The sequence below is a fragment of the Atractosteus spatula genome, chromosome 5 (assembly GCF_055471065.1).
Source record: "Atractosteus spatula isolate fAtrSpa1 chromosome 5, fAtrSpa1.hap1, whole genome shotgun sequence".
NCBI classification, from domain to species: domain Eukaryota; kingdom Metazoa; phylum Chordata; class Actinopteri; order Semionotiformes; family Lepisosteidae; genus Atractosteus; species Atractosteus spatula.
The window spans coordinates 18,922,830-18,946,066 of record NC_142710.1 but is presented as its reverse complement, the minus strand read 5'-3'; the positions used below and the strand labels follow the sequence as shown (position 1 = coordinate 18,946,066).

The window sequence follows — 23,237 nt, the reverse complement described above, 5'->3', positions numbered from 1 at the left end:
AGAAACTAGCCAGTTAACTTTTAAAATGTGATATTTTTTATTTTTCAAGGAAGTCTAGCACTGATGTTTTGCTCAAATGAAGGAAAAAAACTCTGCAGTAGAATAAAACCTTTCTCTGAGATTTTGAGTGCTTAGTATTGGTCTGTAGCAATGAGGCAAAGGAGTTTTGAAGAAATATTGTTGTGGCCACTCATTTAGTTGGAAAAAGAAGAATTTATACAGTGCAGCATAGCAGTATTACACACTATTTTGGAATTTCGTTCTAATACTTTTATAATTTAAACTTGGAAAACACTGGTGCATTTCTGGTTAGGCTACTGGTGAATTTCTTAAGTTAGAGCATAAAGAGTGTGCCATTTACCAAAAGAAGCTTGATAGAATGCATTCCAGGTAACAAATGATTCATACCACTTACTTTTATGTGTAGCAGAAATTAGAAATACTGTAGTGGAAGGGTTTCATTTATGATAGTCCATAGTATTCGATGTAATACTAAAACCTTGTACTGCATTTAAATAACTTTAAAATGTTAAAATTTTACGTCTTTTGTGGTTCTGATTATACCCAGAATGTCAATTTGTCGTCTAAGACCTAGAATACTTTCAGAAAGAAAAGGCTTCTAGTGTTTTGGGACTTGTATTTGTAGGAAGGACCATATTCATTAACTAATTAATTGCTTACACTTATATAGCACTTTTCTGGACACTCCGCTCAAAGCGCTTTACAGGTAATGGGGACTCCCCTCCACCATCATCAATGTGCAGCATCCACCTGGATGATGCGACGGCAGCCATAGTGCGCCAGAACGCTCACCACACATCAGCTATCAGTGGGGAGGAGAGCAGAGTAATGAAGCCATTTCATAGATGGGGATTATTAGGAGGCCATGATTGGTAAGGGCCAATGGGAAATTTGGCCAGGACGCCGGGGTTACACCCCTACTCTTTTTCGAGAAACGCCCTGGGATTTTTAATGACTACAGAGAGTCAGGACCTCAGTTTTACATCTCATCGGAAGGACGGCCCTGTTTACAGTATAGTGTCCCCGTCACTATACCGGGGCATTAGGACCCACATGGACCGCAGGGTGAGAGCCCCCTGCTGGCCCCACTAACACCTCTTCCAGCAGCACCTGGAACAGCAAACAACTCTTGCAGCAAAACCTTAGTTTTTCCCAGGAGGTCTCCCATCCAGGTACTGACCAGGCTCAAATCTGCATAGCTTCAGTGGGTTTCCAGTTGTGAGTTACAGAATGATATGGCTGCTGGCCATATCTGTTAACTGTTACAGTATACAGTTTAAAAAAGGTGGGCTAACTTTTTTTTTTGTTTGAAAGTGAAAGTGTTTCTCACCCGTAAAGGGGGAATTTACGACTACAGTTTCCAATTCATAACAAACTTTTGAAAATCACTTTCAGTGTAGCAGAAGCCTTTGCCTTCAATTACTATTTCTGGAAGGATTCCCAAGTTCCCTTTTTTTCTATTGATTTGCAAGCAGTGCTTTTTTTTCCCAGGAGAATTAGCAGGAATAATTTACATGAGAAAGTGGAGCTGTGCGTTGCAAACATCTCAGAGCCAAGCCAAATCAGCTGAAGGATACACAGTCTGAGGCTTTTGGCACTGAAGACCAGGACTGTCGTCCCCTCGGTGACCACCACCCCCCTCCACCTTCATGGCTTATAAAATGAAATGCTAAATGATGAGGCTAGAGTGTTCAGGCAATGCTGTAGCATAGAGACAGGACATATTCAAGGCCAAGCCACCCTGAACCTCATTAAACCTTTTTTTTTCCATCACCTGACGAAACGATTCTCATCTTCTCAGGAGTGGGTAATGGATCGCTCGGCTCCTGCATCCTTTAAAGCCCAGCAGGCTTGGGGTGACGCTTTCTGTCGAGGGTGTCTCGCAAGGCTGTAACTCTTTAGAGGAAAGCACACAGCAGACTTCCTGGAATGAGGCACTGATGTCACCCTGACACACTGCCTCTCTCTCCTAGCATCAGTGAGCTGCACAGTTGCAAAGCACATTCAACTGCTTGATCACACGATTTAGTGTGATAGCTTCAATTTTAATAGTACTCACCACAGTCTTAAAGATATCAACAAGCATTATAAAACATAATGAAAAAAAGTACTGCACATGATTAATTATTACTGTAAGTTAAAAAAGTCATTTCACAAAGATGTGTTTTCCTCTTATGTGTGTGTCCTACCAGAATGTCACATTGTGATGGCTTTTTATAAGGAAAGAAGTATATGATACAGGACCCACAACGGACTAGATGTCCTGTAAAGGGAGAGTCATGTCCTCTCTATCCCACCTTGAGCTGGATGCTTTGTGGATAGGGGCTCTGACATTCGTGGCCCTGACCAGGATCTGCAGCTTACTGGTGATGGATGGTATAGTGACTAAAACATGAAAAGCAGAATTACATTTTGCAAGCATTTTATCTTCTTTTTTGCATTAAATTATATACCATTCCTGATGGAATAATAAATTACTAAATTACATAAAGTATGTACTTCAAGCATCATTGTCCACAGACACCCTTGAATCAAGGTCTGTGATTTTTTTGGCCCTTCATGGCTGGATGGAAATGACAGGCCATCATGTGTTTTTGGGAGCTTCTATGTGTAGAACATTTTTGAGGTCTGTGTTTTGTATGTATCTCTGTGTGCTGGCCGTTTGGGTAACATCTTTATCAATCTCCTACATGTCAGACTTCAAAACTCCAGTTCATAGATGCTGTTGGGATTTCATAGATAGGAAGTAGTTTATTCTATGACTACAGAGACAACTAAAAGACTGCTTCATGCAGAATTTTCAGTGTTCTACCGTGGAGTACAACCTGATAGAAAGCTTGGTAAAAATATACAGTATATTTGTTGTATAAGGGTATACAAGAATACACACGTATATTTTATTGGTAAGAAGAAACAATGAAAATAGCCTTTGGAACTGAAATATATAAACCTCTAACATGTAGAGTGAAACAGATTCTATGAGGGTAAATATTTGCAAAGTGTATTGAAACGTAAGGAACCTGTTTTTTTCAGATGCGTATATGCATCTATAAACTACAGTACGTTTTCCTTGGAATGACAGTGATTGTGGTCAGCTAAGGCTTTGATGATGTTCTAAAGCAGTTCTGTCTGACTTTGCTTGAACTTTTCCCAAGTTAACGCACTCGAGTAGACATCTAATTTCATAATGGAACTGCTTGCAATAAATGGACAGTGTGGAAAAGCTACTAAATGTCAAACACAAATCAACTGAGGCAGTCCCAGCTGTGACCTCTGCGGAATTATAATGAGTTTTAATACAAAAAGGTCAGAAGTGAGAGAGGCTGATTTTAGGTGGAAGAGCAAGGACAACATCTCAAAATATGACCAGAAAGCAACTTGACTGATCAGCTGGAGGAGAGTGATGGCTGTTGCACTGGCTGACTAGGTTTGATTGTATTTTTCTGTTTGCAAGACCAATAGTTAATGCTTTTATTCAAATCTGGGCTGTAATTGCACTTGCTTCTAACATATCTCCTTACAAAATGTGGGTCTTGTCTCGAATCAAAGGCACTTTTCCTGAGCAGGTGAATTTCAAACTTGGAAAATTATTCAGTTTCATTTAAAGCATGTTGATAAAGTTGCTGAGTGGCATCAGAGACATGGTAGGGCAGTATGAAGGTGGAGAGGTTAGCACTGCTGCCTTCTTCCAGCTGTAGTGCCCTGTGTCCAGTTCCGTTCTCATGTGTGGAGATTGCCAGTTCTTCCCGGGCTTAATTGGCAGTTCTGAATTGACCCTTTAATAGATGTTGCGTCCAAGTGGACTTTGGTTTAACGTTTCTCCTGAAGGGCAGCACCTTTAAGAGTGCTCCCTGACACCACTCGACAGCACGGGTTGGGAAATCTAGGTCCACAGGGAAAAGTGCCATCTACTGGTCCATCAACACTACTTGGAGCTCAGAGGTCACCTATCCCATACCCAACTCAGCATTGCTTGGCTTTCTGGGTCTAGCACGACCAGGCTACAAGGTGATCATACTGCTGTCATGACACTCAATAAGAACCACAACCCTTAGACTTTGAGCCATGTAAGACATGGTTAAGGTGACCGGATATCTCCATTGATAAGAGTATTGCACTGGAAATGGAAAAGTAAAGGAGGTTTGATCCCCCTTGGGCCCCAACGTACTGACTCTCCGGATCAGCAGGGTGCTTTCATCCTTTTATAGAACAGACTATTACTTTTATTGTTTTACTAACTTACTAACTGGTGAAATGTATGTGAATTTGTCAGGTGTCCTTTTTAAATAAGAAGTTATGATTATTACATATACAAAGGGGTATAAAATACGCATATACAGTCTACCGTTATACATGGTGTTCAGTTTATTGAATCGTTTGTTTTATTTTCTTCTGTTTCTAGTTTGCAAAAGTTGTATCGTCCAGCACTTTGAAGACAGTAATGACTGTCCGAAATGCGGCATCCAAGTTCATGAAACAAACCCATTGGAAATGTTAAGGTAAGGCATGTAAAAGAGGCTTATGCTCGGGGAAAGAACTGAACAGAAACACCAGTCAATTCAGTAATAACAGTATACTAATATGCGTCATTTTATTCATCGTCTAGACATTGCGAGAAAGTCCTAAAAAAGGCAGACAAATTGTTAGGCTATGTAGTTAAAAAATGTCAAATTTATTCAAGGGATGTTAAAAAGTGTACATCGCATTAGTAGAACTGTATATGTTGTATAATATGTAATATAAAATATACATTGCTGCCCTGGAATCTGTCCAGGGAAGAGGAACCAGATACATTCTCTGGATTCCCAGGGAACACTGACAGACTAAAAGAACTGAATCTTTTCAGTCCTGAACAGTATTCAGATGTTCAAAATCCTTTGACATTGATTGCAGTGGACGTCTTTAAAACGAGCAGTGAAACAGGAGCCAGAGGACACAAACAAACTAAAGGGATATGCATTAAAAACAAAACAGAGGACATGTCTTTACACAGAGGGTTGCAGGAGGCTGGAACAAACTGCACAGCCTTGTGGTTGAAGCTGATACCTAAGGAACAGTTGGGTTGGGATTCTCCATCGCTTACAAAGGAGACGGATTAAATGATCACTTCTTTGTGACCTTCTAAAACCTTACTTGTATAACAACTCAGGTCATTAAACTTGAAGAAGACATAGATGAAAAGTGGTTACTACTACTAGAAATATTGAATTGGGTAACTCCACGGGAAAAGCTTGTTGATATTAAGGTTGTTGCTATTAACTACTAACTACCAAACAGGCTAGACGGGCCGAATGGCCTCCTCTCTTTTGTAACAGTTCTTCTTCTTATTGTTGACAACAATAATAATGACAATGGTAATACTTCAGTAACAAGTTAAACGCTTGGTGTAATGGCATCACAACCCAGTTCAACTGACCAGTAGTGCAGTACTCTTGTAAAAGATGGTTTCAGGCTTTATAGTATGTTGGATGCTCAGCCATTGCTTGCAGGCTATGAGTAAGAAAGGGGACTAGAAGAGGAATTGTCTGCACCCTGCAGAAAATCCAGAGAACGCAAATGACTGCATGTCCTGCAGACCCACACATTTTCAACCATGTCCTTCTCTGTATATGTGACTCCTTCATTCTGGCCTTTTGAATACACATGGACGGAATTCCTGAATTCCTCATTTTCGTCATACTGACTGAAAAGAAAAACCTGCCTACGCAGTGAAAAAGTAGAAAATGCAATTTCGTAACGTATCAGCGTGCACAGTTTTGATTTACAGTCTTTCTTGACTTCGCCTCCGTATTCTTCCTGACAACTCATAACTGTAGCTAATCCCTCTCTCTTTTGTGTGAGGGTAATCCTCCTCTATTGAAATGTTACAGTTCTCATGGTGATGCAGACAGCACTGTTAAATATTCAGCCCTAGCCGCTCTCTCTCAGGACCTGCTTCAATAGGCATTTGTACCTGGTTCATTATTTCAGGAGTTTAGCAGATACTTGTCACCTGCAAGGGGCCTCCTCTTTCTCTCCGGCCACTCTCTTTCTGTCCTAGCTTGCCCCATAGTGCGAGAGTAAAAGAAGTGCACGTAATCAGTTTCCAAAACTTAGGTTGAAGGTGACAAAGGAGTGTGTGTGTGTGGGGGGGGGTGATGGCAGTTCTGTCTGTATGTTGCCTATGCCAGCGTGATCACTGTGTAGTTTTCCACACTGGCTGTGTAGCTCTTGCCAGCCTGATTAGTGGTTCTCCTCTTCAGGAAATACATCGAATGAATGAATACATAGGTGCTGAGTCTCACTGCTTTTAAAGCCACTACATAAAGTAGTTTCTTCTTCCATTTCCATTTGGCAGATGCTTTTATTCAAAGCGACTCTGTTGATGCAAAAGGTGCAGGTGACAGTAACATAAAACAACAATTCTTTTCTTTCAAAATGAATTGTACAACAGGGTAGTGGAAGAAAGTGCTCATTTGAACATGGGCTTCTTCTTCCAAGGGTTATTACTGACCACAAGCAGGGCATTCTCTACATTACAATGAGTGCCTTACACACTATTAAGCACATAAGACATGAAAGAGGTCAAATTGTTGCTTAACTTGCTCTTCCAGATTTTAGTAATTTATTCTTCATTTTCATTCAGTACACTTATGCTTTCAGTAAAGGGAGGGCAATGTTGGGACACATCATTTCAGATAAAAGGGGGGATTTATTTTCTAAATGTTTGTGACAAATTCCTAAGTATACAAAAGTCTGAAAAGTAAATAACAAATGTACTTAGACTTCAGCAGTAGACATTCTTATGGCAACAGTAAGAAAGTACATGTGTCAATATAAACACAAATATGAGAAGAGTTTTTCAAATATCATCTGGAATGTTTTTCTGCTGTAGGAACTGCAGGTATGTTATAAGGAAGGTGCTTTTGCTGACATATTATGGGTACTTTTTATGGTGTTTAGGGACTGTTTTTTTTACTGTAATAAGGGCTAGAGATGTTTAGGCAAATTACAAACATGGTGTGCCAGAGCTGATGTGGAAGTGAATTCCAGGAACCTTCAGAAGGAAATCACCCTGAAGTCACCCTGTTGCCAGCTGAAGCTGAAGTTGGCAACAGGACTAGCTTTTATTTGGCTGTTTTACAGCCTCCCTTCCTTGCCCAAGATTTGCTGAGGTTTTCAGTCAAACTTAAACATGAAGATTAAGATTGAAGCCTCTTGTGCGTGGAGAGAATTTTGCCTCTCTGGAGACAGCAGGCAGACCTGGTGTTGTCTCACATGACAGGGCATGGTTTGTAGAGCTGTGACTCATGCGCATTTTCTTTCATAATGTAATTGAGCTCAGCTGTAATTGGTCTTTGGTCAGTATGCAAAAAAGTTGTGTAGAGTATGTGTAATAATGTGAGCATTATTATTCCATTTTTGCAGTATAGCATGTTTTGATGGATTACAGAATTAGTATTACAAGGGCATTTGAGGTTTTCAGCTCAGAGATGTACCTAGTCAACATGCTGGCCTTCTCACCATTGGGCTGTCACAGTGTTCTGGAACAGTCTGCAGCAAAGCAGATTTCAATGTAGCATTTTTTTCTCCTGATTTGTAATGGATTTGATACAGGGAACATGAACTGTATTGTGGCAATGTTTCGGGCAGCAGCTGGACTGCATACTTCAGTAGAGCTCTTGGCCGAGGCCTGTGGAGGCTGGCCAGTCTCGCAGAGTGACATGCAGTTGCACAGGTGCAGCAGCTTTAGTAAAAGTGGAGAAACAGCGAGTCAGCAAAAATGATTAACGGAAAAGGATATGGGAGCTACCACACTCTGCTGTGGCATTTGTATGGGTTTCTTTTTATTTATGAAAATAGGTAAAGAGGAAAGGTGGGCTAATAGTCCCTGATTTAACATAAATAACATAAGAGGTTGTCAGCAAAATAGGCAAATTGGCTTGTTTGGTTACTTATATGTAAGAGGTCTGAGAAAATCATGCAGTAATTGTTGAAAGAGTTTGAGGAATCAGCTTCAGGAAAGTTTTGGCCAGCTCATTCCATATTTTATGTAAAGAAATGCTTCCTAGGTTTAGTCCTCTTAATTGCTTTGTGACCTTCTAATGTCCCTGTTTCACTAAATATTTTTTTATTTGATTAACCTTGTCAATACTTTTTGAATACTTGTGTCAAGTTCCCTCATCACCTCTTCTGTCTGGGAATAAGTACTGAGTACCCTCACACACCACCAGTGTTCCTTCATGCTGTAGGTTCACAAGGCTGACGTTTCTGTGGTTTCTGGGAAGGGGAGGAGGGAGTTATGTATAAATGTTGTACAAAATGCCTTTGGCCTATAATTTGCCTAAGGTTCTTTAGTTAGTTATTCTAGGGACTATTTTATCAATCAAGCAAGAGGTGTTGCTAGCTATTTTAGGTTCTGACAGAACAAGATTCACATGTGAATGTTCTTAATGTACAAAGGTGAAATCATGCTGCACAGGGAGTGAATCATAAAGCACTCTGTCTCCCATTGTCTGTGAGGTTCTGCTGACTGCCATGTGTCTGACACCTCTGTTGCCGTGTAATACTGAAAGTGAAAGGCCTCTGTAGTTCACCTAGGCCTATTGTTATTCTTGAGTAGGCCTCCCCACCCAGCTGAGAAACGCACACGCTCGGCACAACCGAAATTCCTATATTTGCTGTAATACTAGATTCACAATCTTAAAGGCTTTTTTATATTTTTTCCAAATTCAGTTTACAAACACCTATCTTTTTATTGTATGGTAAGGTGTGTTGTTTCATAAAAATATAGTTCTTGACAGGTTTCTTGAATTAAACATTCTGTATTAGTACTCTGTGTGTCAAAGGGTAAAATGTGATTACAGTATGTCCAGGTCTTATTTTTCCTTTTTTTTTTCTGCGTGCTGAAATAATGAGTAAAGACACGATGATTGTCTCCAATGTTATTTTTAGAAATGGTTTATTTTGAAAAGGCACGTATTTTGTCTCTTTCTGTACTGGAAGTGAAGAACCTTTCGGTTTCAGAATGACTGCACTTCCTTGGTATTTCATTTTACTGTAATTGCTTTCGCCTCTTTCTGTCAGCCCTAACTGCTACCTTTTTCTTGTTCTCGGAAAGGCTGGACAACACTTTGGAAGAAATAATATTTAAACTTGTGCCTGGACTCCGGGAAAGTAAGTCTGTGCATTTTTAAGCTCTGGTTTGCTAGTTATGAACAGAAATATACAGCATGTTTCCAACATTCCAAGCAATGTATTCTAGTTTAATAAAAATATTGTTAATCCTCTAATATTTGAGGTTTATTTGATAACTAAGAAGCCTTATGTACTTGGTTTATTTTGCACCCTCCTCAGTGTAGAAAGAAGGTTATTTTTTTCTTAAGGAGAGTGAGAAGTTACCTGCATTAAAGGCTCAGTGTCAGGAGAAGAAGACGATGCTTTAGGTATGTGAAAATGCTGCTCTAAATCATCTCTTCTATTTTAATCAAATGCCAAATGGATTTTAATTTTTTTATGTTCTGTTTTCATATTTCGTTAAATGGTGTTCACCTGTCTTTCATGTGAAGAATGTTATTCATTTTTTATTAATATTATCCTTTTATCATCTTCTTCGTTTATTGACTAGAGGAACAACAACAGGAGATTGAATTCTGGAGGAAGAACAATTCAAAAGAAAATGGTGAAGGTAAATGTCACCTGGCCGCTGGTACCTATGTTTCTTTAAAAAACATGCTGAATTGAAGCAGAACTGTTCTGACCAGAGGCCAAGCAAGTGTTCTGCCACAGCAGTGCACAGAAATGCAAGAGACCTGTGAGTGAATCACAGCTGTCAATGGTGTTGGGAAAATTACTGTTAGAAAGTAATCCTTTACAATTACCAGGTACCTTGGTAAGAAATTACTTTTATACATTGATAAGATGGAGGGAAATTGCTTTTAAGAGGCAGTTTTTACTTTACATAGTAACTATAAACTCACTACATAGATCTCTGTGATGGCATTTTAAAATTATACTCTCCAAACCTCTTGTTAATTTTGAAATGTAGTCCCTTGCATGACTATCTTTTCAAAGTAATTAATTTTCAAAAGTAACTTTCCCCAACACTGATTGTCTCATTTACATACAGTAACTTCTATTGCACCTCTGAAGATGTCCAATCCACCTTTGTGACCAAAAGAGAATTCACCCACAGATGTGTTCCTGAATCCCATGTGTTCAGATCACGGTGCAGTAAGAGAGTAGGTTAGGGGGCTGAAAGAAACCTATACTGAAGGATTACAATAGGAAGCCAGTGAGGGCTCACAGCCCTGCACTAACAAATGCTCATTAAAGTCAGTAGTAATAGCAGTAGCAATCGCCATTCATTCTTTCCTGCCCTGTGTCCTGTGCTCCCCAAGGAGTTACAGAACACAGGAAATCTGTAGAGAAACCAGACATTTTGACATCCAAGGTGTTATTGAGGTGACGTTAAAGGGAGCACAGGAACAGCTATCAATTTAATATTTAATACCCGTTTCTTACTGGTCAGCATCCCCAAATAATTTAGTATATTTTGATTGTTTTCCAAAAAAATGAATTCGGGAGGGCAGTTTCAAACTACATGTACATGTCATTTTGTAGCCTGTAGACACTTGCTCTTCTTGAAAGGACAATAATGCGTCATAGAATGTGACCCAATGACCTAGATAAGATCACTTTATTAGCCATATACATTTTCTTGCATTAGGAATTTGTCTTTTCCTATACCCCAGCTTGCTCTCCATGAGACACACAGACATGGAAAGTGAAGCTTGGGGTCAAAGCACTGGGTCAGCCATTTATATGGCATCCCTGGAGCAGCTGGGGTTAAGGGCCTTGCTCAGGTGCCCAACAGAGTACGATTCCTCAGCCAGCCATGGGATTTGGACCAGCAACCTTCCAGCCACAGGCGCAGATCCTTAGCCACAGTGCCACCACTCTGCACTGCTGAGAAGCCCCTCCCTGGGTGGGACCTCTAACTCAGATACAAGCAATCAAATTACAGCTGTATTTTCACAGTACAGAAAATAAGTAACAACAGGACCACTGACTAACTTCAATAAAGACTTCTTTTTGCTTTTTTCTCTCAGCTTTTGGTTTGCTCAGCTATTGAATGGACAGTCACTTAGTGGTCACATTGAATGATGCAGTTTGATTCTTTCAAGAAAAGCAAGAGCAGTCTCTTTATTGACAGGCACATGTTTACATTTAAAAATTTTTAATTGCACTATCTAAAAATGTTTAGATGTTAACCCTACATGCATGAGAACCTTGGAAATTTGTAAATCAGAAAAAAACTCCAGGTTAGACATTGTTTGTTCACAGGGTATCTATGATGAGATCCCCTCAGACCACTCAGATATTGCAGGGAGATTATCACTATTCCAGCATGCGCTGCTAAATTGATACATTGTTTTTGTTTTTTTTTTATTTTTGGACTCAAAACTGTAAACTGCAAAGTTTCCAAGCAGCGGCAGTTCTCATTTGTACTTTGCCTTGCCTACAAAGCTCCTTATCTCTGGGGCTTATCACTTGCACTAGGTGGGAATTCGCACTGTGGTATTTTCACCCAAAAATAAACGTTCAACTCACAACAGTCGTGGTTAATAGTTAGAGACCAGTCTGATTTCAGTCCTCTTGTGGCAGGATTAGTGAAGAGAATTATTATATACATATGACCAGAATAATGAATGTGACGGTAAACAGATTCATTTCTGTTAATTCTTTGGCATCATCTTAAGCACTGCGCTCAAGGGAAGACAGAAGTCCTTAGTCTGTGCTAATAGCAGTTGTAACACTCTTTTAAATAATGAGAACAATAGTCCTATAAAATATATACAGTATGTATAACCTTTATTTCTTCAATGCACCAAAATTGGAAACAAACATTTTCTTATTTGCTAATGGCTTAGCCGTATGATGAACATACACCTATAATGCAGTCACACCCCCCACTGACTGGCTTACAGAGCCTGAAACCTTGGGGCATTTTTAAGTGTTCCAGTATTATCCATCAGTGATAACATAGGTGATATGGGGGATGTAAATGTCTAGTTTCAGGCTAAGGTTGAAAACCATGGGATTGTTGTGTATGATAAGACTGGCTTAACAGAGGTTTTTCAGATTCATAGTTCTTTATTGTGACTTGAAAGATCTGTAGGCGATGCAGTAGGAGGTGGTGAGTCATAATAATAGAAATTACAGAGAATGCAGAAGGAGATTAAATATGTGCAGTACCTTCAGAGAACACAAGAGCTGCACGAAGAAAGAAACGGGGATGATAAAAGCAGCACGGATTCTGTTATAGAAAACATTTCAAAAACCAGTCTAATTTTTTTTGGGCTTTATAGGCAATATTTGTCTTACATCAAGTGAAGCAAAATGCTCTCAAAACATTTAAATCATGTGGTAATGATAAAAGTAGCTAATAAACATAGCTGGTAACAATACATTATATTGTGTTTTGCATTATTAAGATCTTTTGTAAAATCCGGTTATTTGGTGGTTTTAACTGATCTGAATGATAGTCATCTTCATGCTACTGGTTCTTATTTAGGTGTTTTGTGAAGTTGTACGAGTCATTTGACAATAGATTGTAAGGGGCTGAGATAAATCCTGAAGTGATAAGTACACGTATAGATTCTTGTAATATTGTATTACAGTAAGATAAGATCACTTTAGTAGCCCAATACAATTTCTTGCATTAGGAATTTGGTAGCATACCCCAGCTTGCTCTCCATGAGACACACAGGCAGGAGAGAGAAGCTTGGGGTCAGAGTGCAGGGTCAGCCATTTATATAGCACCCCTGGAGCAGTTGGGGTTAAGGGCCTTGCTCAGGGGCCCAACAGAGTAGGATTCCTCTGGAAGCTGCAGGATTTGAACCGGCAACCTTCCAGCCACAGGCACAGATCCTTAGCCAGAGAACCACCGCTCCACCCAATAACAAAATCATTGTTTTGATGAAGATGCGGAAATAGTTCTGAGCCTCCTCAGTGTGCCCTTCACCACTAAAAGTGCTGTCCTATCTACCCTAGCAAGCAGGTGTGGGATAATAGAGTGTTGTCTTGTATTGCTTGAAGTGCCCAACCTTTAAGACAGGGGTTCCTATTTCTTTTCCTGGGGACCCACACATCAGTTGGTTTTTCTCTGGACCTGAGCTCTTTAGATAAATTAACCTAAAATGTAACCACATTTCTGTTCTGTAGTAAAAAGTGTTAAATGAGTCGGTTCCCGGGAAATGCAACATGCTGAAAATGAAATCTTTGATTTTGTCAAATCTTTTCCTGTGACCTTGTACTAGGATGCTGAGAACTACTGTACATTGAGTGGAGGCTGATAATTCAGTGTGGTTCAGTACAGGCTTGTTTCTCGCAGGTGGAAGCCCCAAATCTAAGAGGGCCAGGATCGAAGATGAAGAGGAGGAGAATGGGGACCAGGATTATCACAGAAGTGACCCCCAGATAGCAATCTGCCTCGACTGCTTGCGAAATAATGGGCAGTCTGGAGAAAATGTAGTGAAGGTCAGTAGGAGAGCTGAGCCTTCTGCTTTGCCTGTATACACCGTAAGTAAGAACATGGACACTTAAAGAGTGATGCCTACACTCTGAGCCCTTTTCATGTGCAGAACTAGCTAGCTAGTTAACCACAACTATGAAACTTGTTTTTAACAGTAACCTGATGTAATGTAAGATGGATTGTTCAGGTCACTAGGTGCATTGCATCACACAGCCTATGAGCTGTATGGTTCCATATTGAGGCCCCTCAAGAAATGTCTCCTGGTTTGAAGAGTGACACCCAGGCAGGGTAGGGTTGAGCAGAAAGAGCTGGACAAGAAACTTCTTCACATGAAGTAAAGGAATAACCGTTCTCATCCTCCTCTTCTTGGGGATAAGTTTTGTTAATCAAAATAATCTTGTTTGAATTTGTGCTACAGGGCTTAATGAAGAAATTTATTCGCTGCTCAACGCGAGTGACAGTTGGAACTATAAAGAAGTTTCTGAGTTTGAAGTTAAAGCTTCCTAGCTCTTATGAGGTAAACCCTGTCTTAGCAAAAGACACTGTTTCACATGTGCTTATTTTGCTTTTATTCTACATACTTCTTTCCTATCTGCTTTGGACTGATAAAAGAAAAAAGAATGGTACTGTATTAATATTATGCTTGGATATGCAATACTTTTTAAATATTGCAACTCTTTATGCAAAAATTTTAAAAATTCAACCAATTTTCTTAGAAATTTCTCCTACATGGGGTGGGTTTAAATTTTCTTCATCTGAGCATGTGCTGAAATGCTGTACAAAAACAGCATAAAACCAACAGTTCTTTCTGCTTTCTTTGTATTGCTTGTGTTATTGTCTTCTAGTTTCAACACTTGTAATTATGCCCAATTGCTAATTCGGTATTATTTGAATCTTTCTGTTCTGTTCAGTTCATTTCATTGACAGTATCCGAGGAAGGGCTCGCACTTCAGGAAAAGCAAAATGCTTTTGTCTGCTATTTAACAAGGCGTATTCTCCTCAGCCTATTTTCTTCCTGTCATGTGCTTGCCTGGTCTCTTTTCAGTATCTGCTGTGGTCCATTATGTTTGTTTGAAAATTCAGCCAATGCTCTAGATCCTAAAGCACATTATGAGTGAAGTGTTCAAAACAGGACGTATACTGTGCAAGTGGTTGTTCCTTGTACATGAAGTTGCCTTGCCTGGCTCTGCTATAAAATATGTAAGAAGCTTTCATGGGCTGCCACTCTGCAAGATGCATGCATGATTGGATTAATTTTATCATCGTCAAGCCAACCAATGCAGGGAGAAGCTGTTGTCATGCACTTTTGACAGCCTTGTCGTGTGCAATAAAGTGATGTTTGTTTTGGCCACAGCTGGATGTTCTATGCAATGGTGAGATCATGGGAAAAGACCATACGATGGAATTCATTTATATGACAAGATGGAGACTTAGGGGAGAGAATGTAAGTTCTGATTCATATCTCTGTGTCTTCCTCTGTGTTCGTCTTAGTTTCTCTGTCCTCAAAATGCAGCTCCACTGTCAAGTGGTTCTGTAGGATTCCCTTATTAGTGGTATGTCTTGAGTAGACATTAAGCTGCTTAATGTGTTAGCCTAAGAACATGCTATTGCTCATTATCATTCAGTTCCCTGTAACCTGAACCATAGGGCATGATTGCTTCTACTGCAAAGCTTTTAGGTTAAGCTAAGAAAACAATATTGTAATACTGCAATAAAATCTCTGGTTTCTCACAAGTCACATTGTACATCTCCAAAGAGATGTAAGGCATTTGGATCACTCTTTAAATTTCAGTAGTTATATTAAATAGTGCTTCCTCTTAAAAGCTGAAAGTATAACATTCTTAGAGTTGCCTGTAGTTACCTATGCAGTGGTGTTTTTCCTACTGCTTGTTGTATTAATACAAGGAAAACGTCCCTTTTCTCATGTGTTCTTCAGGGTTTGTTTTGGCAGGTCTAAAGTCCTATTCCCAGTCTGATCAGGCTGGTATTCTCCCCTGGCCAGTATACTGTACCTCTATCATTCAGCACTGTAGTTTAATCAGCTGTGAAACTGTCTGCTAATGAAAAATGGTTATCTTTTCCAAGGTAACTTTTCTAAAAATATATAGAAAGACAAAGTAAGTTTTCCAAGCTCATAAATAATCAGATTTGTTTCTGCTTTAGGGTCTTGTAATGTACCAAAAGTAGTATCAGTACTGTACTGAACAAAATAATAATTACTTTGAAATCATTGGTATAATCTCTGGTTTTTAATCATTTTAACAGTAGATATACATTATTGTAGAAATTAAACTGTTTTAATCTAAGGGAATCTTAGTCTTAATCTTTAATTTTTATTTTGCATATAAATGGTAGAGTTCTGACCTGAATCAACACCTCACATCCCTTCTTTGCTACTGTTAATGTACATTTCTATTTTCTCTCTTTGAAAATTGATTCTTTAAATGCCTACAAAAACCATTTAAATGACGGTTGTTTTTAGAAGTATTCACATCCCTCACAATGATTGTTGATTGTTGAATTACAAATCATGTATACATTCTTAAAGTGAATATTTTAATCAAAACTTGAACACTCAAAGTGAGTATGTTTATGGATGAAAAAAGTTAAATGTGAGCAAAAACTGCAAAGATAAATTCACCTCCTTTGCTGTGACAAATCTCGATTAGTTCAAGATCACAAAAGTAATTTCAACTCACACAATTAATTGGATGTTCTCTGTGTGCAATATTAGTCAAAAACATTATGGACATTATTTGGAATTCAGCAAATAGAACACTACGATTGAAAGAGGTTGAATATCTGAGTAAACAGCTGTGCCTTGTTAATAAAACACTGAAAACACAACATATTTTTCAAGGCTTGAATCTTCCAATTCTATATACATTTTTATGATTGAAAGCTGAAAGATGTTCAAATTTTTAGCCAGTTTCTGTTCGGTAATGTATCGTCACACTCTGGAAAAGCAGAATGATTTTGTAAAGATATGAGCAACTGCTACTGAAAAGAAACTGGGGGAAATTAACTGACTGCAGTGATTAGCCACTGACTGTGAAAACATCTAGAAACATGAAGTGCAGGTGGAATGAAGCGGAAGAATAGTGTTCAGTTGAGGGAGAGTAATAGGAGGGGAATTGGTCTGTGCATTTAAAAAAATTGTGAGTTATGAAAAGGGGGAAATGATAAGGCTGTCTGAGCTGCGACAGGGAGGATGTAATTTGTCATTTAAAAAACCCCGAAAAAACTTGATGTGCTTAAAGTTTGCAGAGCAGTAATTTAAAACAGTATTTGAATGTAGTCATCCTCGATTCTAAAATATTCTTTGGGTTGCTCAAATCATCCAAGTGCCGCTATAATCATTGGATAAATGTTGTTCAGACATTTTGCCCGTTTTTACGCACTGAGTAGCGTGGTACTAGAGATTCCCTGGATACATTTCTTTTGATTAAACGAGTGTAACAAAACAAGTACCCTGGGTGTGTCCACAAACTTAGCAAAAAAGGAAGCTGAAAAGGCAGTCTATACAAGAAACCTTATCCCTCATTACTCCCTTTGGTAGAAACAGATAAGTGTTGTGCTATTTCTGGAAATGAACTTCACACATGCAGGGAAGCAGACACTTCAACTTCAGCTAGGAAGGCCTTCTCTTCCTGAGTACCACTCTGCTAAGTCCAGCAAAATTAATAGCGTGTTAAAATGAAAAGTCCAACGTTTGGCGGTGGGGTCAGAGAGCAGGTGTCAACACTGTAATGAAATGCTCAGTAGTCTCTGGAACAAGTGAAGAAAGCTTTGGTAGGGCAGAACAGCTGTCCCAGTCTGAGCCCACTTCTGTTTTTATCTTTGGCAGGTTGAATGTGTGGTGTCACTGTGCGGTGGCATGGAGGTTACCATTCTGATTTAGTAGGGGGCAGGGGCCGCAAATACATCTTAAACGTTCTCTACAGAGACCTTTCTGTGCGCAAGCTGTGGAAACAGCCGTAAATTGTGTAGGGAAGCCATTTGGTATAACCATCCAACAGTGAAAAATGAATCCCCCACTTCTTAAAAAATAATGAAAATTAGGTCATATCAAACGGATCCTCCCTGGTAAGAAGCATAATGTCCTAAGAGCTGCAGACTAAAAATAGGTGGCTGCTTTCAGTCGATTTCACTGTGGAAACCCATTTTTAACTCACCTGCTTGACCTGGAAATGCAAATGTGTATTTTGACAGCAATCTGTTTTAGCAATCTACCGTATATGTGGTGCACAAGTCCATCTGTTTTTCAGAAATGAACGTTTTATCTCTACAGTGCAAAGCTTAGCTTTATCACTAATAATAGTAAAAACTGCTCGTATTCGTAAGGCTCTTTTCATTCCAAAAGGGTGTTTCACACATAGGAGGGAACCTCCTTCATGCACCGCTGAAGTGCAGCCCCATACCTTGATGATGCTCAGCAGCCATTCTGCACCAGCAGCCCCACTGCCTACTGTCCCATTACTGACCAGGCCCAGCCTCGCTTATCTTCTGTGATCTGATGAGATCAGGTTACAGTGTGGTGTTGCTGTCTAGAACCCTTTAGGACCCTCATTGCAGCCAGCGAGTTGGGGGGGGGGGGGGGTGCACGCTGTCACTTTTCTCTTCTGTTCTTTCACACTATGAGCCCCCCTGTGCCTACAGCAGAGTGAGCACCAGTTGCAGGAGTAAATGCTGGATATCTCAGTGCTGTCACTGCAAGCAGAGTGGTACTCAAGAAGCCACAGAGGTGCTGCTACAGTATGTAGTAATACTTCTGGTGGACTTCTGGGAACAACTGGGTAATGACCTAGAATAAGGGGTCGCATAGTGTAAAATGAGGCTAGTCCAGAAGACCCCTCAAGAGCATATGAGTTGTCTCGTTTTGAAAAATTAAAATGAATAAAAATATGTTTACAAAATAAAACATTTAATACCAGAGCAAGGGAGCAGCTGTGGGTCATTCAACAACTCTGAGGTATGTCTGATAAAGAGTTATCAATCTGGGGTTCAGTCATACATTAAAACAGCCCAATGTTTTATTTATAAGACTACAGCTGTCCTCTAGACAAACTCTAGATAATAAATTTGAATGCATTTAGGCCTGTACTGGACGTAAAGCAATAAGCACAAAATAGGACAGTTTATTTAAATTACTTTTGTTTGAATGTTGTTCTTCACTTTTACATCCCATTCCAATTTGGCGCTGTGCTACAGCCTGGAACTTCATTTTGAGTTATATGCTGTGAAAATAAAGCTTGTTGGCTCAAAATAATCAGTTGTGTTATTTCAAAACCTAGACTGAAAAATCAAGAGACAGACACAAATGCATATTTTGAATTCTTCCAAATGGAATGACAAAACAAGAAAAATTTCTCAACACTGAAAAAATAAGGACACGGATATATTTTGTGGATGTTTGGGTCTAAATTATGTCAGAGCTTTATCCCTGATATTTTGCACATTTTTAATTTCTGTTAGACATCCATGATTTACATTGCCTGAGCTAAACCTAAGGTTAAGGTTTAACTTATTTGCATTTAAGCACTTGGAGAACAAAAACTTTGGAAAGAATTCACTTTCATAGAAGAGTTCAGATGCCTGAATTACACTGCATTCATTCTACCTAAGGATGTAAGGAGGAATTTATCTTGGTGTCTGTCAGTGCTTTTTCAGTTTTCACTATTCCAGATGTTTCCTCTTTAATGACAGTGAACAATGGAAAGAGTATCCCTTTCAAATTCATTGTGAAGTGAAAAATCAAAAGTAAAGAGTACAGCAATGATCACAGAACTAATACGGGTGGGGTTTTTGTTTTCTCCTCAGTCTTACCCTATGGTACTAGAATATCGGCCGCGGATCGACTTTGGTTAGACAAGAGTGAGACCTGCGAGGTGACGTCTGCACTAACTTCAACCCATCGACAGATTGCACAATGAATGGATGTGCCTGGACCGGGGACACATAATCTTCTATTCCTTTTTTCTGCATGCAGTCAAATTCCCTTGTTTTTGCCTTATTTTCTTATTTTCCTCTAATGTGACTTTGCAGTCAATTCTCTGTAACATTCTTGAACATTGAGGGATAAATGTTTGTCTGTATTTATTACTGCAACAAATCAAGGAGCTCATATCATGAGGTTAGAAATGTACTCACTTCACTTCCTAGTGACTTACTACATGCCATACTGTGTTCACTGGATCAGTCTTGCACTCAGTCTCGTGAAAGTAATAATTTAGGTCTTTTTCACCTAATAACATGAACATTAAGTCAGATCATGCTAAAAAGGGTTCAAATAATTTTACAAAGGTTCAGATGCTTTCTAATCAAACGATTATGACAGACTCAGTGTAGAGGCTCATTTGTCTACTCATGTTTTAACTTTCCTAGTTCAAAGGTTATGTCACATTAAGGTATGAAAACAGTTTTGTAAGTTGGGTCATAAATGTATGATTCTGGATGCTAGTGCGTTCATTATTATTTTTGAAATTAGAGTTGATAAAATACTGTAAATGCAGTTTCTAAAACACCACTTTTGACATACACTTGTACTTTGTCACTTAAACCTTCCTAAATAATTGAAATATTACTTGTTTAAAAATTACAATTATATTCTGTGTGTATAGGGTTGTGTCAATGCGTAGATTATTATTCACAAGCTAATGGTTTTGGATATCAAGAGTATGAAAAGCACCACACAATGAGAGTGAAATAATATGTAAAAGTGATTGCAAGTAACCTTGTAGTAAGAATTTGTTTAAGAATTTTCCATTTAATGTTTTTTTTTCTGTTAAATATGTTACAGTAAGTGTTTGTCATTATCAGTATTTCATGGAGTGTTTCAGGTGAGCATTCCATAATGGCAAATTGAACTTCACATATTTTCATTGAAAAATACTTTTTTTTTCTAGAAAGAAGAAATAATAAAGATATATTAAATATCCTTGTGAAAGTAATGGGTACAGTGCAGACTGTGCTCATAAATTAATACAATGAAGATAGGATTTCAGGGCTGTGGAAATTAGGCCTCACAGCGATAAAGGAGAGGGAACTCGGGCCTACTGCTTGTGCACAGAGAGCTGAGTGACCTTCTGCAACCAGCACAGCTAAAGTGCACATTTTCTGTTTCTGTTAAATGTCTTGGTTTCGCTGCTTATTCTAAAATGTTTCCCTTCATCAAATTTTGGAGAAAACATAATTTCTGCTCAACCTCTCTTGAAAATCATTATCTGAAGGATATTAGTTTGCTCGTTTTGAAAGTCTCCTGTCCTCCCAGTCACAGTACGAAACAAGCTATTGACAATCCTCCTCTTTCCAAGTGACATGACTGTCAATGAGATCAGAGGGTGTTGAACTGTTTATTTTGGGAATTTGAACATTTGATCTCTTAACAATCCTCAGTCTCCTATAGTTCATCATTAAAACAAGTTTACAAAGTAGGATTTTCAGTTTTTAAAGATAAAAAAAAACATAAAACATGCAGCCAGTTGCAGGAGTTGGATGTTGTGAGAATACAATGAATCGGTCAGGCTCCAGTTAACAGTTGATTCTTAAGCTCCTAACATGAAATTGACAAGGGGACCTGCCATGCCAAACATATCTGAAAATACCAGTGTTTATTTCAACTAAGCTATTCCATTCCACACCGTCTTAATATTGCACTGTATACATGACAGACCTCTGCAGGTGGTGGGGACTTGGGTCTGATTTCTGGTTGTCAACATCCAGGCGGTGTGGCCCTGTGTATTGGTGAATTGGCTTCATTTGCAACTTATTTTTGCTGGAGGATTGTACAGACTTGCTGGTGCTTTACACACCAGTCCGTCTAGCGCCTGGTCTTGAATACCACAATGTTTAAACACATACTTCTGTACAAACACCATTTAGTGATGTTCTGTGTAAGAAGTGCGTTTTTTTTATAAACAGAAACACATTGAGTCATTTTTTTTCCAGTTACTGCACAATTGGTGTTGTAGTTGTGGATTGTGTGCTGCTGTCCTTATCCACACATTACCTGAAGATACAATGGTCCATCTGAGACTGACAGCCACTGAGATGAAGGGATTATTACTTGATTGACTTGACTATCGGATGTACATTGGCTGACATACATGAAGCTTCAAGCTGTTGGAGAGTGTTGCTGATTTTCAGCTTCAGAGTGGTACACAGAGGCCATGGAAAAAGTGGGCTTATTTTCTCAAGAAATAAAAACTGTTGTAACAGTTACAAAAGTGTTATGTTACCCAGTAATTAGAAAGATGCACAAGATGTACATTTCTAAACTTTGAATCACTGTCTGGCGAGGAAAAACTGGTTGCAAGTGTTTTGAAAACTCTTACATTCTGTTCCCTGGCCAGACTGAAATGTGATTACCCAGGCTGGATTTTGTGCCAACTTTAAGAACTGGTAATGGCTTTTTTGGCAGAACTCTGAGAGATATTGATGGGTTTTAGTCGGGTGGATATGAATGTGAAGAAATTGTAATGTGGATGGGATAGTGTCCCTTCAAAAATGAGCAGAATAGAGAAGTATTGGAAAATGAAGAATTTCCCTTTTTTCATTCTTCTGTAGCAGTTCTTAAAAGTTAAAAGTCATGAACAATATCAAAGCTTGATGACCCTTTCTTTCAACAGGACCTGAAAAGGCACTCGTCGGGATTGTCCCTGCGGCTCTTTTGTTTTCTTTTGCTGATCTGGAGAACATTGTCCAAGTTTTTTTTTAAATAGTCCAGTACATCACTAATTGCGAAAATGTGTGCAATGAAACTGTGTTGCACAGCAATCTCAATGAGGCGTGCAGACAATGTATACAGGGGAAACTGGTGTAAATCACTTATTAATTTGCACTGTAAAACATTCGGCGAAGTGAAAAAGCCCTCTGTTAGTTTATATACTCATCTTTCAATCACCAAACAATTACACACTTTATACAGCCTTAGATCTCTGATACAGTTTTGAAACATCTTTACAAATCCCCCACATTGAGATTGGTCCGAATGAGCTTTTTTGACATCCTCATTCCATAAAATGCTCAACTCTGGTGTCTTTCCAAAGTAACCTAAGAAACTGCTTGTCAGGTTCTTAAAATAATCCTGTCACTGGTGTGCTTTATAATTGTCCTTAAAATGTCTTTAAGAAGTGTTTATAAAAAAAAGGTTAAATGTAACTTTAAAATCTCTGCAGTGGTTTAACTTAGTTCAGAATTTGTTTAGACTCAATTACCCTTGAAATGTTCCTGTGTTGCCCTGCGATGAAGAATATTATGTATTTTTGTAATAAGAAGCACTTGTAGATATTTTATCTTTAAAGGAAATTTATGTTGTATGTTTTCCAAACAAAAAATGCTGCTTAGAATAATCTATTCTATTTTTCCATGTAAATGTGCCTGAAATGCATTCCTATAGAGTTTAGAATTGTATATATGCAACAGAGTTGTTCTTTATGTGATGAAATGATTTCCTGATATTATTAAAAAATGCAAAAACTAAAGTGCATTTCATTTTACTGATAGGTTACTGATACATTGTAAATTTGTACATTAAAACAATTGTATGAAGGACTCGATAGTTATTAAGACTGTGTAATGAAAAAAAGGAGTTTCAGCATATCATCTTGTCTACTCTTCTGTTTTTATAATTATTACATACTCTTTACCATGGTAAAAAAAATAACCTTTGCACAATTTAGCATGTAGAATTTCCTATACT

At 38.7% G+C, this 23,237-nt stretch overlaps 1 protein-coding gene across 2 annotated transcripts in view; it reads left to right on the top strand.

Moving 5' to 3' along the window:
- Positions 1–23,019, top strand: part of pcgf5b (polycomb group ring finger 5b) — a 31,803-nt gene extending 8,784 nt beyond the window's left edge. For both annotated transcript variants that reach the window (XM_088916827.1, XM_088916828.1), the window contains exons 3-9: positions 4,424–4,520; positions 9,122–9,177; positions 9,629–9,688; positions 13,397–13,542; positions 13,956–14,054; positions 14,892–14,981; positions 19,358–23,019. In XM_088916827.1, the coding sequence (XP_088772953.1) occupies positions 4,424–4,520; positions 9,122–9,177; positions 9,629–9,688; positions 13,397–13,542; positions 13,956–14,054; positions 14,892–14,981; positions 19,358–19,405 (596 nt within the window). In that variant the 3' untranslated portion in view covers positions 19,406–23,019. The remainder of the gene's footprint in view (positions 1–4,423; positions 4,521–9,121; positions 9,178–9,628; positions 9,689–13,396; positions 13,543–13,955; positions 14,055–14,891; positions 14,982–19,357) is intronic.
- Positions 23,020–23,237: the final 218 nt, after the last annotated feature.